A 14,921-nucleotide genomic window follows, 5' to 3' on the forward strand; every position below is an offset into this window, starting at 1 on the left:
AACTGCCTTCTCACCATTCTCATCAGTTCCCACCTTTTCCACTTCGAAGTCTAGTTCAAAGTAGTGGTCTCCAATCACCACATCAAGATGTGATGGAATAAGCAGAGAGTTGAGAACTGCCACACACACACCCTCCCAAAGTCATTAGCCCTTGTCATCTCCATGTCAACAGTCTGTGTTAATCCCAGCATGGACTCAACAGCCCACAAATTAAGAAATTCTCTCAGGGATTTCCTCATCCCAAAGACTCTCACCCATACTTTAGGAAGTAAGAACCCCTCCTATTTCTCATGCCAAGTTTCAAATTGTAGCCTGTCTGGACTCCTTCATCCCTAACATCTGCTCTTTCAAATGCTATTGCCCTATGGAGTTTAGTTTTTGAAGGGAATTTGGTAATGAAGGTGTTGTCCTCATGATCAGCCAACTCCCACTTCCATTTACCAGGATATAGTCTCTGAAACTGATTGACAACTTGCTCCTTGGATAGCTGCCCACCCTACATTCTGATCAAGGCCATCTTGGATTCTTTCCTTGCTCTAGGCAAAGGTGGGTGTGGTATATGATAGAATCCCAGTCCATGGACTGCATATCCCACTGCACGAGCTACTGGTCGAGGCTGTTTGAGCACTGGGCACCTATGATTGACATACTCATTGCTGTTGCAAATAATACAGTAAACCATGTTTGTGCATCTTGTTGCCACATGTCCCTTCTTTGTGCATCTAGAACATTTGATCCCTGTTTTTGAGTTCTCTCCTTTATCATCTTCCTCAATCTTTCCCTCTGTCATTCTTACACCTATTTTTGTTTCCCCCCCTTCATTTCTCTTCTATTCACCGTCATCTTTTGTCATCCTGTCCATGTTGTAGGACTCTTGTTCAGGGGTTAGTCCCATGTTTGTCCTACCTTCATCCTTTTCCTAAACCACTCCGTGGGCTCGCTCTTGCCATCTGCGCTAGCCTCCACCCCGACCACGAGTAACACCTTTGAGCCCCCAGGTCCATGTGCTCCCCGCCATCCACCATGTCCTGGACATTGCCACTCTTGGCCTATCCTAGTTGCATCTGGTATTGCCGCAAAGGCTCTCCCCTGGACTTTTGTTTCACCTTCCCCTCCACCACCACTTCTCTTGTTCTCCATCTTATTCCTCTGATTGCTGCCCATTCACCTGCCACCCCCAAAACCATCACACGGCTCCATCTCCAGTGGCCTTTCACGGAACACACGGCCACCATGATCATCACGGGTCCCTGTTGCGCCTCTTCCTCCAAAACCTCTCCTCATCTCATCTCTTCTGCTAGCACTCTCCTCCGGCACCTCCTTCTTCTCAACAAACGATGTCACTTTTTGGGTTCTAGGTAAGGAATGTCTGGTGCAACCCTTGGTTACCCCCATGCCATGCACCCCCCCTATAACCACTAGCCGAAGTGTCATCTTGATCAACGTGGGGGCAATGAATGGCGCGTCTTTTGGGTTTTCCTCCATTTTTAAGGAGTTGTCCCAGGCTATTATGACATTGGAACACCAACTTTGATAAAAACCCGTTTCTTCAATCCATGTTATAGGCCCTTGAATTTGAAGCGTCTGATCCTTTCAAAATTTGAATTTCATTTCTTCCCCTAGGCATGAGCAGCATGCCTCTGGAGTTCGTCCTCATTAGGCTCAATTGCTGCTTTACCTTTTCCGGCCAGAAACACTTCTAGGTTCTGTGGTGAACCCGCAGTCTTGACATCTCTCACCCATATGTCACCTAATGACAATTTTGGTGGAGATTGTCTCTTTGGCAAAGGACCCTTCCATGGTTTCATCTCCTTCATGGAGCTCCTTGTTCTATGACTGAACCCCAAATTGGATCTTTGTGAATCTAAAGGTTTGCTTTCATGGTTCACTGGTTCATTGCTCGAAAGTGCTGCACAATCCACTAGGGATGCACCTCTATGCACTTCTTCCTCTGGAGCTTCCATTTGTGCTTGGTCAACAGAGATTTCGAAAGCTTCATCATCGTTGGAGCTCTCCTCATCTGCTAGTGGCCAAAATCGGGATCCAATCCCTAGCTTCCGTACCCTAGCAGCGGGTCTGGTGACAAATTCTCACCCTGCTCCTCTACTAATGCACGACCCAAAGCTCCCTCTACCTCATTTCCCCGGAGTTCTGCACTAGGATCCTCCCCCATCCTATGTTTTTCCGCCTGCCCTTCGGGAACCGAAGGCCTCGGCGTGAGCGTGAACCTACACCTGTGAGAAACCACAGCACGATCATGCCGCCTTTGATCTTGCCTTTCCATTCAGGGAGTGGGCACACTAGCAGAACATCGAACACCTCGTGTGTGCAACCCAAAGTGGGGGATAAAATGCAAGTTCGTGGGGCGGGATTGAGGTAGGTTACCTGAATCTGACACCCCGCGGCAGATTCATACTCCAGGTTCCGCAGCTGCTCGTCGGTGAGTGCATCCTCGATGTCCTCCCCCTATTCCGCTTCCTCCACCTCTGGCGCCATCCCTCGCACTGCTCACATGTCCTCATCAATTAGCTGGTAACCTCTTCTACCCATCAACGGCAGAAGCGCTCGCACGAATGTAGCTGATGAGGGATTGATTGTCCTTCTTCCGGATATTGGCTACTGATCGTTCAAAGAAAGTTGATGGCTGCTCAAAAAAGTGTACTCATACATAATATATTAGATCACTCAATCACAATGGAGTGAAAAAGTATTACTCTCTCCTTTCGAAATATTTACCACTGTTGAATTTCGAACACCATGTTTGATATTTATCTTATTAAAAATTTATGTAAATATAATTTTTTGTTGTAGTTTGTTTTATCATTACAAAGGTATTATAGGCCTAACTTATATTTTTGCATATTTGCCTAGAAGTTTTGAATAAGATAAATAGTCAAACATTGCAATAAGAAATCATTTAAGAACAGAGGTCGTAGTTATTATCCATATAACATTAGATGTTGGCGTGAATCTTAAAGTACTGTGCGGTCAGGAATGCATGATAATGCAAGAGGGCACGCAGGAAAATTGCTAAAAAAAGGTTACCTTGTTTTTGGCGTTATACAAGGTCCATCTATCATGCTTCTTGCACCACCTTTGCAATTCATCATTAAGACTGATTTCCAAATTGTCCAATGCAGTAAGATTTGGTGATGGGAAAACCACAAGCTCCCGATCACTAGAAATTGCAGAAAGAAATATTAACAAATCGGATAGCTCTTCTTGATTCTCATTGCAGACATCTACCTTCAGTGATCTCAGTGATACCAGAAAAACCAAGCTGTCTGGCAATTTTGTCCTTTGATAGTTTGAAATTTCTAATATCTTAAGAGGAATTCGAACAGTGTCCATTTATTGGGAAATAGGTCGCAACTTGTAACATGCAGCTTTGATAGCGTCAAAGAGGATGATGAGCCTGCATCATATTGAGTTACTACAACTTCATCGCTCGCTTGAATTCTCCTCTCAATTGCTCTAGGCAGGCATGGTTTCAACCTTAGTCTAGGGCAGCGACAGATTTCTAGCTTGTGTAGACTGGGGAACATGTACTCACCATTTTCGAAAACCATGGTTACCCACTCTTCCAGGGTATCAAGACCTATCAATGTGAGCTCTCTTAATTTCTTAAATGCTTCACTTCCCCCAAAAAATTCAGTTCCCAATTTCCTAAAGATAGGCATTCTCTTTAGAGTCAACTACTCTAGATTTTGTAATTGGCCAAATGGCGGCAAATGCTCACATCTCGGTAAATCTACCATCTCAATGCAAAAAAGATGTGGTAGACATTGTGCCATGACCATCGTCCAGCCAGAAAAGGAATTTTCCATGTAGCCCTGTACTTTTAAAAATATCAGATTTTCAGGAGGCTGGAGTTCTCAGAGAAAACCCTCATCCTCCACAAAAAGTTTAGCTGCTGGTGTCCATGCCAATACCAATTTGGTAAGTGCTGATTTATTTGCCAAATTTATTGCATCCGCCTCTTCGATACTTGTCACGTTTTCAAGGCATTCGATTTCAAGCTCTAAGGGGTATACAGATTGGAGGTATGAAATATTACTGGATAGGAGTATTCCTGAAGTTTCTCTTTGAACAATAAACTTGGGTAATGTTAGCATGTCATCCTTAAGTCGAGCCTCCCTGACACACTATTGTAACCGAAGTGAGCATCCTTCTATAAGCAGAAACTTGAGGCTTGTCATTTTGCAAAGGCGTCTTGGAAATATCTCAATCTAGTGACATCTCGAGAGATCTAAAGTATGGAGATTCTTTAAATTGTGAATAGATTTAGGTACATGCATGAGATTTGGACAACGGGACATGTTTAGGTACTGTAGCTTAGTGAGACAACAGATAGTCTCAATATCAACCCTTAGATTTAGTTTAAAGCAACCTGATAGGTTCAAGTACTAAAGCTCACATAGCCTTCCAAAAGACTTGGGCAAAGTATGAAGATTATAACAATCTGCCAGATCCAAATATGATAAATTTATCAACTTACCAAATGATTCTGGCAATGAACAAAGACCACTACAACCACATAGCTCTAGATGTAGCAAGTTTCTGAGTTTGTCCACTGACTCGGGCAAAGTATTGAGAACAGAACAATTTGACAGGTTTAGATGGGAGAGGTTCATGAGACCACCAAATGATTCTGGTAATGAATGAACGTTACAACACCTAGATAGGTCTAGATGTAACAAGTTTCTAAGTTTGTTTAGTGAGTTTGGAAGCGTTGAGATTTTGATAGAGCCACACAGATCCAAGTGGATTAGCTTTGAAAGACTAGTGACATGCTTAGGAACTTATGTATGTTGCATATCAGGAGCACTAAGGTACCTCAGCTACTTCAATTTACCTATGGAGGCTGGTAAGTTTCCACCGGGACACTTACCTAAATCCAAGATGCTCAATGATTTACTAAACAAGGACAACTGAATTTCAGGACATTCAGAAAAATGCAGAGTTTTTAATTCAGCAGGCACATCATTGCAGACAGCTTTGTGAATCTCATGATTCAGTACCAAGGAATACCGGTAATTGCCACTGCTAGAACTGTATTCCTTTTCACCATTCATGAGAAGTAATTCATCACTGATAATAGATCTACCAAGTTCATGCATCAAGTCATGCATTCTAAGCAGCATAGAGTTCTGTGTGTCCTCCTTTGTACCCTGAAAAATTTAAAGTTTATATTTATTTAGCTTATTATAAAATGACACCCTACAATTTAATGCATATAGATAAGGATATAACTACTCACATATATTATCAGTTACCAAGGAAGTTAGCCTCGAATGTTGGACAAATGACATCCCCAAAAGCTCATTTACATAGTTTTCTCCAATCTTCTCAAGTGTTATGTGTTTTTCAGGGCTGGATGGAATGAATCCAAGGGATATCCACTATCTAATTAGATTGCCCCTATGAATTTGAAAACCTTTAGGAAATACTGAGCAATAGGAAAAACATAGCTTCAAATAAGGAGATATCTGAGAATAACTGAGCTTCAGCAACGTCTGTGGTAGAGGATCCACTCCAAATATCATTGTCCCTCACATTTTTTCATTCTTCAACAGCTTTGTTGCGCAACATAAACCCAAGAGCTTGCGCTACCATTGGCACTCCTTGACACTTGTTTGCAATATCCCTCCATATGTTTTCCAGGACATTCTTTTCATCTTCTCCCAAATTGCAACCAGATAGAAAAGCAATATATTTGAATAATGTCCAGCACTGGTAATTAGACAATGGCTCCAGCTTGTATGGTGTGACTATACCTATCTTCCGTGCCATTTCTTCAGTTCGTGTTGTTACAATAACTCTAATCATGCTCTCCTTAAAGTCGCTTAGCATCAACACTAAATCACTTAACTGAAAGTAGTTGTTCTTCCGGAGGTCATCCAAAACAATTAGGCAACTTCTATCCCCAGTTTCTCTTCAAGAGAATTACTTTATGGACTGCAGGTCATGCAAACCCTCAACCAGTCCTTCAGGTTGTGAAATTATACTTTTGCTAATCATTTTTAAATCAATATGTGCAGACACATAAACCCATACTCGCAGATCAAATTTTTGCATTCGGTCATCATTGAAAACCAATTTAGCTAGTGTGGTCTTACCAATGCCCCCAAACCCAAAAATAGGGATTACCAACGTTTTCTGATCACAATTTGATGCTAGCAATTTTACTGTTTCCACCTTCTCTTTCTGCCTTCCAATGATAGTTTCTCTACTGATCTTTGATGTCGTCTCTCTCTTCTTTATCTCTTCCTGGTATGTCGAACAGGTGTGTAGCATGAATCCAAACTGTGATCGTTGTGCTGCTATGTTTGTTAACTTTTCCCTACCTATTGTAAACTTGACAATAGAGCTAGACATCTTCCCCTATTCGATAATAAGAAAATAAAATTCAATAGCAATTTCTAATTAAAGGGAATAAAAAATCATAAATAACTGGTGTAATAGCTTTTCAGCAGAAGAATATAATAACCATATACAATGCATAAGGGAGGTATTATATTACAACACCCGTCCCTTTTTTCAATAGCCCGTCAGACCGTCAGATCAAGAATGAACGGTGACAAATATATTTTCAGAATTTCAGTCACTCTAATACTTTGGGAATCAAAATTTTCTACCATAAATGATAAAAGAGGTGTCTTAATTAGAATAAAACATATGGTACTTGCTCCATATCACCCGTTAATGTCCTCTAGTTCAGGATAGTAAATATAGGCTACGAAGAAGTCTCCCCATATAGCACGATGGAAAAGATTTACCTGTGACAATTTGACCTCAAATTCATCAAGCATGTCGGAGATGTCGTGGGCGGCCTTCTTGAGCATCTTGAGCCAGAGGTTGACTACTTCCTCCCTCACGGACCATCTCTCGACTGTTGGGATACGAGGTAGGCTACGCTAGCGCAAATCAAAATTTCTACCGCGTATAACCAGGAAGAACTGTCGTATAAGGATCACGGGATTACCACTCGACGCACTACTGGTGCGGAAGATGTAGATATGCGTCGATGCAGTGAAGACGATCACGTAGTCGTACGTAGTCGATCAACGTAGTCGTACGTAGTCGATCACGTCACGTCCAGCAGCTCCTCATCAGCTCGTCCACGTGCAGCAAAATCGCCTCCGGTGCCGCGGCTCGTCGTGGCTCGTCGGCGGCTCGTCGATGGCTCGTCCAAGTGCTGCAGGCGCAACACCTCCAAGGTATCCACACGTGCAGGGAGGAAGCGTCGCAAGCCGGACTGCTAGATCCGCGAGTTGCAACAGGCGAGGGCGTGGGAGGCGCGGCAGGTGTGTTTCGCCAAAAGGTGTAAACCCTAAGGCGCCCCCACCCCTCTATTTATAGAGGTTCCTGACGGGCCTCTGGGTCCGAGGCCCATTAGTACTTCTAAACCTAATCCAACTCGGATCAGATCCGAATTGGGCTTCCAGCCCCTTAAGTGTGTGACCCTATGGGTTCGGATACGTATAGACATGGCCCGAGTACTCCTACTCGGCCCAATAGTCGGTAGCGGCCTCTAGCAAGACGTGCCAACTCCTATACGCACACGAAGATCATATCAGACGAACCATCACAACATAATATACATGTTATTCCCTTCGCCTCACGATATTTGGTCTAGCTTCAAGCCGACCGCTCTTTCTCGATCCTGTGATTCGGAATCCCTTTGTAGGTTAACTCTTAACCGTACGTAGCATGGCCATGCATTTTCGGATCCGATCACTCGAGGGGCCCAGAGATATCACTCTCAATCAGAGAGGGGCAAATCCCATCTTGATTGACCATGTCTCATAGCATGCTTCTTGACAAACCCGAAAGCTACCTTTATAACTACCCTGTTACGGCGTAGCGTTTGATAGCCCCTAAGTAGGTCGATCCACATCTAGAATACATGCGACAATCTCAGGTCTAAGGACAAAGCATATATGTTGTTTAAAGAGAGAACTACTTCTCGTGTTGGGTCAGTCCTAGCACATGTCTCCACATGTGTCCACATTATTAGTTCAACATCTCCATGTCCATGACTTGTGAAACATAGTCATCAACTAATACATGTGCTAGTCTAATATTCATGTGTGTCCTCACATGAACTCCGACTAGGGACAACTTTAGAATAACCATACAAGTAAAGAGTTTCACATACAATTCACATAATTGCAAATCAATTCAAGTAGCCTTTAATGGATATTCAATGAACACAATATACAAATCATGGATACAAATGGAATATCATCATCTCTATGATTGCCTCTAGGGCATACCTCCAACATCGGCATCCCTGAGTAGGGCTTGCACTAACTCCACCATGCTCTTGATGCTCTCCATGTCTTTCTTTAGCTTCCATCGCGCCTTGATCTGCTCCCCGACGGCGGATCTCATCTTGCGCAGCACCTCCTTGAGCACCGCGGACACGAGCGCCTCCCCGACCCCAGCCATGGACGTGATGACTCAGCAACAGCATGTCCACACGGGCGGCTCCAACAAGTCTTGATTCACTCCAATAAGTGCAGGCGCGACGGAGAAAATGAGTCTCCTCCGTTCTAACTTTCTTGAGAGTCAAGTTTGACCAAATTTATACAATAAAGTACTAATATTCATGATACTAAATAAGTATCATTAGTTTCTTCATTAAATATATTTTCATAGTATATCTATTTGTTGCCATAAATCTTTGTCGTCCTCTATAATTTTGGTCAAACATAAAATAGTTTGACTCTCCAATAAAATTTGAATGACTTGTAATTTGGAACGGAGGGAGTAGTAGGTAGGGAGCTCCTATCTATCTTGTGGAAGATAAAGATAGGAGTTGAAATTTCCAGCCCACCAAGGCCCATCTCAACCTTATCTTCTTCTTCTTTACCCTCTTCCCTAACCCTCCCATTTGATGATGGTCCACTGAAAATATGTTGGATAAAAAATGATGTCCAACATTTTTTCAAAAAAGTTGAACCAACATTTATTCGAAAAAAGTTGAGCCAACATTTGTTTAGAAAAAGTTGAATGCAACATTTTTCGAAAAAAAAGTTGAATCCAACCTTATTCTCCAGGAGAGGGCGGCAGGGAGGGAGGTAGAGGCGGCAGCGGTAGCGGCAGCGTTGGGCGGCGGCGCAAGCAGGGAAGGGAGAGAAGGGAGCTAAGGTTTGAGTTTGATGAAAATCTAAAGGACCTCATTATTTGCACTATGAGTTCGATGCCTTCCTACCTTCCGCAGGATGGATAGGTTTTCCGGTAGGTAGGCGCACGCGGTTGGTGGATTGGAAAGCGCGGGAGGCGTCGTGGGCCGTCGCAAACGTCAGCCTGGCCAAGGGACACGCGGACGACCTGCCGGCCCACAATGGCGCAAACAGAAGGTTGCACAGAGAGAGGAGGATGCGCCGCCGCCCACGGCCCACGGAGGAGACCCATGAAACTCGGGAAGGCCGGGCCGACGCGGGGGGCAAGCCATGGCGGCGGCGCCGTGGATTCGCGCACTGGCGGGGCAGCGCCCGGCGGCTGCGGCGCGGGCAGCGGGGCGGGGCCGCGCGACGTGGTGGTGGGGCGGCGTTGGCATGGCTGGCCGCGTGCCGCGGTGCTGGCGGGCGGCAGTCAGGTGTCGCATGGTACTACGGCTTGCCAGCCGGCCACGTGGCTCTGCCGCTCTGGTACACGGACCCTCCCGTAATCCCGATCCCGAATAATCTCTCTGGCTATTGACCTGTCAAACTGCGATTGGCAGTTCCTCAAAAGAAAAAACTGCGATCGGCCAAATTAAAACAACAACAAATAAACAGTGTTTGTTGCAAAGGATAAACCCCAAGCATTGAAGCGACAAGCACATGCTGATCAACCATGCATGTTAAGCCTAAGCAAGCCGCTAACGCTAACTGCCCGATCCACACAGATACGCGTCTCACCACCACCCGATCCACTCCAATCCCCAACACATGCCAGGCGAGAGCATGGATCCAAACTAGCCGCGATCCGCCGAATAACCCTAAATTGTCGCAGCACTCGCGCCGGGACAAACCCGAACGTACGCCATGTGGCCGGGGAGACTCGCTGTCACCAACGGGTTGCATTGGGGCCTTGCGCGCCGACGCGAGAATGCGAAATGCCCGCGCCGCGCACGTTCTGCCGCGACATGGCGCGACGCCCTTGGCCGCGGGGAAAGTTCTCCGGATATAACAATTGATGCGGCGCACGCGCAATCGGATTCTCTTGTGCTGATGTGCTCCAGGTCATCTTGCGCCGACCTCGATCCGTCATCATTGGCATCGGCATCAGGCCGGCCTCATCGTCTTTGGAGTCTTTGAGATCGTATGACCGCGGCACTACTAGAATGAGAGCGGCCAGTAATCACAGTACTCCAGTTTCTTTAATCACCTCTCAGCGCCATGGTTGAGCAGAATACACTAGTTAATCCAAGGCTGTTTCTGAACTCGCACTGTCATAAGCTTTCGCAGATGGAAACACAAGCGACGAGACTTGGAACAGCGAAGCAGCGGGAAGATGAGTGTGGATTAAGCCCCACAGAAGCCACCTTAACCACCCTTGAAGCCACCAAAATCGGACCAACACGTACCTTTGGTCCTACTCAAAACATGCGCACACTGCGCACGTACAACATCTCACCATCATCACCGTCTTTCCTTGCGTTCAAAACAAACGGCAGCGACCAATCGCAGGGCCCCGAACTACCAAAACTAACACAAATAAACTAGCGGCCGGTGGCCAGCCATGTTGGTAAATTGCCGATCAACATGTCTAATCGGGAGGCCGGCCCTCCCTAATAAGCTAACCGACCACCCCAATGATCATGCCCTTCGCCCGTTCATCATCAAAAGCTCATCATTTTTGGCGCCAACCCTCCCCATGTGCGACCCAAAATAAACCTCTTCGTTGTCACCTCCATGCAACTTTCAAAACATTTCAAGATTGACCGGTGCAGCACAGTACTACCGCCTCCATCCTAAATTATAGGACGTTTTAGCTTTATTAGATTTACAGACTTTGTTATGCACTTAGATATACCCTACGTCTAGATGCATGATAATATTTGTGCATATAGAAAGGTCAAAACGACCTTTAATTTGGGATGGAGGAAGTATATAATATAATGGCAACATGCATACGCCAATCCTTGTCTGTTTTTTTTTTCTAAAAACTTTTTTTTGGGTCCTACACTTTGGACTTTGCAGAGATTGCATTGCATGCCTCTGCCTCGCTGTTGGGCTCCTCGGTCCTGGACTTTAAACAGGCGCACGCTTCTAAAGCCAGCCAGGCTGCTAGGCCCTCTGCAACGGCCTCTCCTCGTCCTATATATTCACACGCATACACGCACAAGAGCCTTGGCACTAGAACTGCAACAACTCCTCCATAGACCATAGCACAACAGCCAGCCATTGAAGCAAAGAAACCTGCAGCTGCTCTACTTCCGCAGCCATGATCAAGCTGAGGTACTCCAAGAGGCTCTTCAAGAGGAGCCCCTCGTCGTCGAAGCAGCCGGCCGCTTGTGGCGGCGGCAATGGCAGCGCGGCCGGGGCCGGCGGTGCCGAGCAGATAGAGTGGGAGGTGAGGCCGGGAGGGATGCTGGTGCAGAAGAGGGATGGGAAGGGCGGCGAGGAGGTGATCGTGGTCAGGGTCTCCACCGGCTTCTCCTGGCATGATGTGTCCATCGGAGCCACCTCCACTTTTGGTGAGTACGCATTTCTCCAATCTGATGACTCCTCTCTCCGATTCATTTCTTGTCGATTTGAGTGACTTTTCGCATGCGTATTTGATTTCTTTTTGTAGTTTGTTCTTGGAACCTGATTTGACATAGTTTTCTTCTTGGCAGAGTTTCCATCACTCTAGCCTCCAGTGATATGTCTGTTGCTTTTACTTCTAGTATTTTTTTTCTAGTTTCCATCACAAAGGTTTATTCAACTTTCCCCTTATTCCTTAGAAAAGAGAAAGGAGGAGGAGGAGAAGAAGAAAACTTCATTTCCCCTTCGCATTAGTGAGTGCAGTTGTTTGGTAGGCGTTGGATGCAGTTAAGACCTTTGAACTGTCAAGTACAGCAGCGTCCCTGTAGTAAACTTTTTCTATGCAAAATGCGTCTATGGACAGCTCTCAGCTCTGCTCCCAAATTTACTCCTTCCTTGGCCACAAAAATTCATAACGGAGCCAAATAGTAAACTGTAAGCCGACATGTGCTGCATCTTCTTCAGCACTACAGTACTTCTACTCCGGAAGTCTGAAGTCTCACCGTATCTGTACAAGCAATGCTGACGCAAAGACACTTAAAAAGTCCACTCCCTAACGTGGGCGTACACATTTATTCATGGCTGCCACCGGCACTGCCAGCTCATGCTCATGTTCATGCATGCAATTGCAGATTGCAGTTGCAGGCATCTAACCATCTGTCAACATGCCTGAGAATCAGCCAAAATTGCACACATGTTGGAACCTTCATCAATTTTCTTTTCCATCGTTTTGTAAATGATGTGTGCACTGAAAGTTTGAATTTCATTTCAAAATATAATATGCCCCTATTTAGTTGTCCTCTACTTAACAAACTTCTTTTCTGAAATTTCAGGGGAGCTGAAGGTAATGCTGTCCATGCTGACTGGTCTAGAGCCCAGGGAGCAGAGGCTGCTGTTCAGGGGCAAGGAGAGGGAGGACACCGACCACCTCCACATGGTTGGGGTGAGGGACAAGGACAAGGTCCTCCTCCTCGAGGACCCTGCCCTCAAGGACATGAAGCTCCGGGCCCTCGCAGCCCAAGTCGTGCCGAGCCCGTGCCAGCCCTTTATCCAAGTGTAGCCCGGCCCGGCCCAGCCCATCACCGTTCTAACTATCACTACTGCTTATTACTAGATTATAAACCGTACTATTTAGTCCAGCGTGAAGGTAATTTTAATTTCTGGAAGGTTTTTTTATATCCGGAATCCGAGGGGTTTGTCCTCCAAACCCCTCTTAGTCCACTCTTAGTGCCACTCCAAGGAAGGGTTAAGGGTCCCTGAAGGTGAGAGTGAGAGAGCCTTTTTATCATGTACTCTAGTTAGTTGCAAGCGTCAGCCATGGTGGTGGCTGTGGTCTTGTGACGTGATGTGTTATGCCTAGTGTTGGGCTTTTTTTTTTATGGTCCCTACTACTTTGGTCGTTTCTCATTCCAACAATCCAGCATGGGTCATGGATATGAATGAGAAAGATTGTATGTATCTTGTGTTCCTGCTCCCAATGAATGGATGAAACCAAGTGTTCGTCCCCCTTTCCATGATGGAAGGTGCTCCTTTTGTTGATCTTTGAGGGTTGTGATTGCGATGTCCGCATGTGGAGAGCGAATCATAGCGATGCGTCAGGTTCAAGAAAAGGAACCTAAAGATGTGCAAGATCGTAGCAATAAGGCTGGACAATGTGATCCATTCCTTTTGTGATCAGGTTCAAGAAAAAGGAACCTAAGATGTGCCATGGATGTGCTGTGGACGTGGTGGTTGGCGCTTGAGATTTCATATCAAGTTCTTTGGACTGCAGTGACTGTGAGCTGAGAGTACAGATTGCTCGCTGATGTGTTCCCCATTTACAGACAGAGGCAACCTTCAGCTGCATGCTTGTCAGCATCAATGCAGAAATGCAGAGAGGTGCTTGGCTTCAGAAGGAAGGGATTAGTACAGAGCTCGCAGCAGATTGTAACACCCTAATTTTCAACTTTTACAATTTAATAAAAATTTGTTAGAAATTAAATGCATGTGTCTAAGGATTTTAAGGTTGCAATTAAATTTTCTTGGGCATCTAAATCTTTTTCAAAATAAATTAATGAATCATAGGAGTTCATTGTTACATTCATGGTGGTGCATTATTTTTGGCTGCTTGAATTCGAATTTGTGTTTAAATTCATTTGTTTGATTCTTTTAAACAAATAGGAAACCCTCTTCTTTTCCCTCCCTTCTTTCTCTCCCTTTCGGCCTACTCCTCCTTCCAGCCAAGCTTGGCCCATCGCTCCACTCCCCCTCCGCAGCCGTAGCGCAGCGCCTGCAGCAGCCGAACAGGCGGCCCGTCTTTGCCTCCGCGCTGGCCCGCTCTCACACCATGTCAACTGCCTCCGCCTCAGCCCAGCTCCTGCGTTGTTCATCCACTCTCCCGCTGACGCTCGAGGTCCACTTGTCATCTTCCTCCTCCGCACCACCCACGTCGCAACCGACTCAGGTTCGTTTCCGAGCCGGCCGCGCCGCCCTCCGCGTTGCTCCACTTGGCCTGCACGCCAAAGGTGCCCCTCCGGGCTATATAAACAGCTGTCGCCGCACCCCCGTGACCCCCACCAAACCCTAGCGCCCCGTCTCAAGCTCCCCAGCGTCGCTGCCACCTCCCCGTCATCAATGACACCGCCCAGGGATCCGCAAGGAGGTGAGGAGGCTGCCCGTGGGGTTTTTGTGCGCTACCGTGGTTTGCTCCGCACGGACACGCTCGCCGGAGCTACTGCCTCTCCACCGTGTCACCTCACCGAGCCTTGCGCCACCGCTGCCGCGTAACCCACCCCGACGATACCCTAGCCGTGTTCACTGTGTGCTCCTCGTTCTCCTGGGCTAGATCCCATTGAGAACCGAGCCCAAACGCTCAATTTCGAGTCGCCCGCGCGCCGCCGACTTAGTTCCAAACGACCGTAGCCCTTAGATCTAGATCTGATGGCTCGGATCGGATCTGACACGGTCAATACAGGTCAACTCCCACGCCGCACCGTGCTTTTTGCTAAAGAGTCCCTGGGTTTTCTGGTTTTTGCACCCGAGACCCATCGCAGTTCAAAAGTAATTAGATCTAGGTTCTTTTTCATCTGTTTCATAGCCCCTGAGGTTTTGCAAAATAGTGCCCGCCATCCTAGCCTTGCTCTTTTGCACATTAAACCTTCAGTTTATATGTGTATTTATGTTTTAGCCCTCGATTTCTTC

At 46.3% G+C, this 14,921-nt stretch overlaps 1 protein-coding gene and 1 pseudogene across 1 annotated transcript; one reads left to right on the top strand and one right to left on the bottom strand.

Moving 5' to 3' along the window:
* Nucleotides 1-2,542: 2,542 nt before the first annotated feature.
* LOC105914268 lies at nt 2,543-8,454 on the bottom strand (annotated as a pseudogene).
* Nucleotides 8,455-11,324: 2,870 nt separating this feature from the next.
* Nucleotides 11,325-13,258, top strand: LOC101780031 (BAG family molecular chaperone regulator 1). The gene is made up of 2 exons (XM_004952933.3): nt 11,325-11,692; nt 12,575-13,258. Exons 1-2 carry the CDS (start codon nt 11,440-11,442, stop codon nt 12,799-12,801), a joined length of 480 nt encoding a protein of 159 aa, XP_004952990.1. The 5' UTR covers nt 11,325-11,439; the 3' UTR covers nt 12,802-13,258.
* Nucleotides 13,259-14,921: the final 1,663 nt, after the last annotated feature.

This window comes from Setaria italica, chromosome I (genome assembly GCF_000263155.2).
Source record: "Setaria italica strain Yugu1 chromosome I, Setaria_italica_v2.0, whole genome shotgun sequence".
NCBI lineage: Eukaryota > Viridiplantae > Streptophyta > Magnoliopsida > Poales > Poaceae > Setaria > Setaria italica.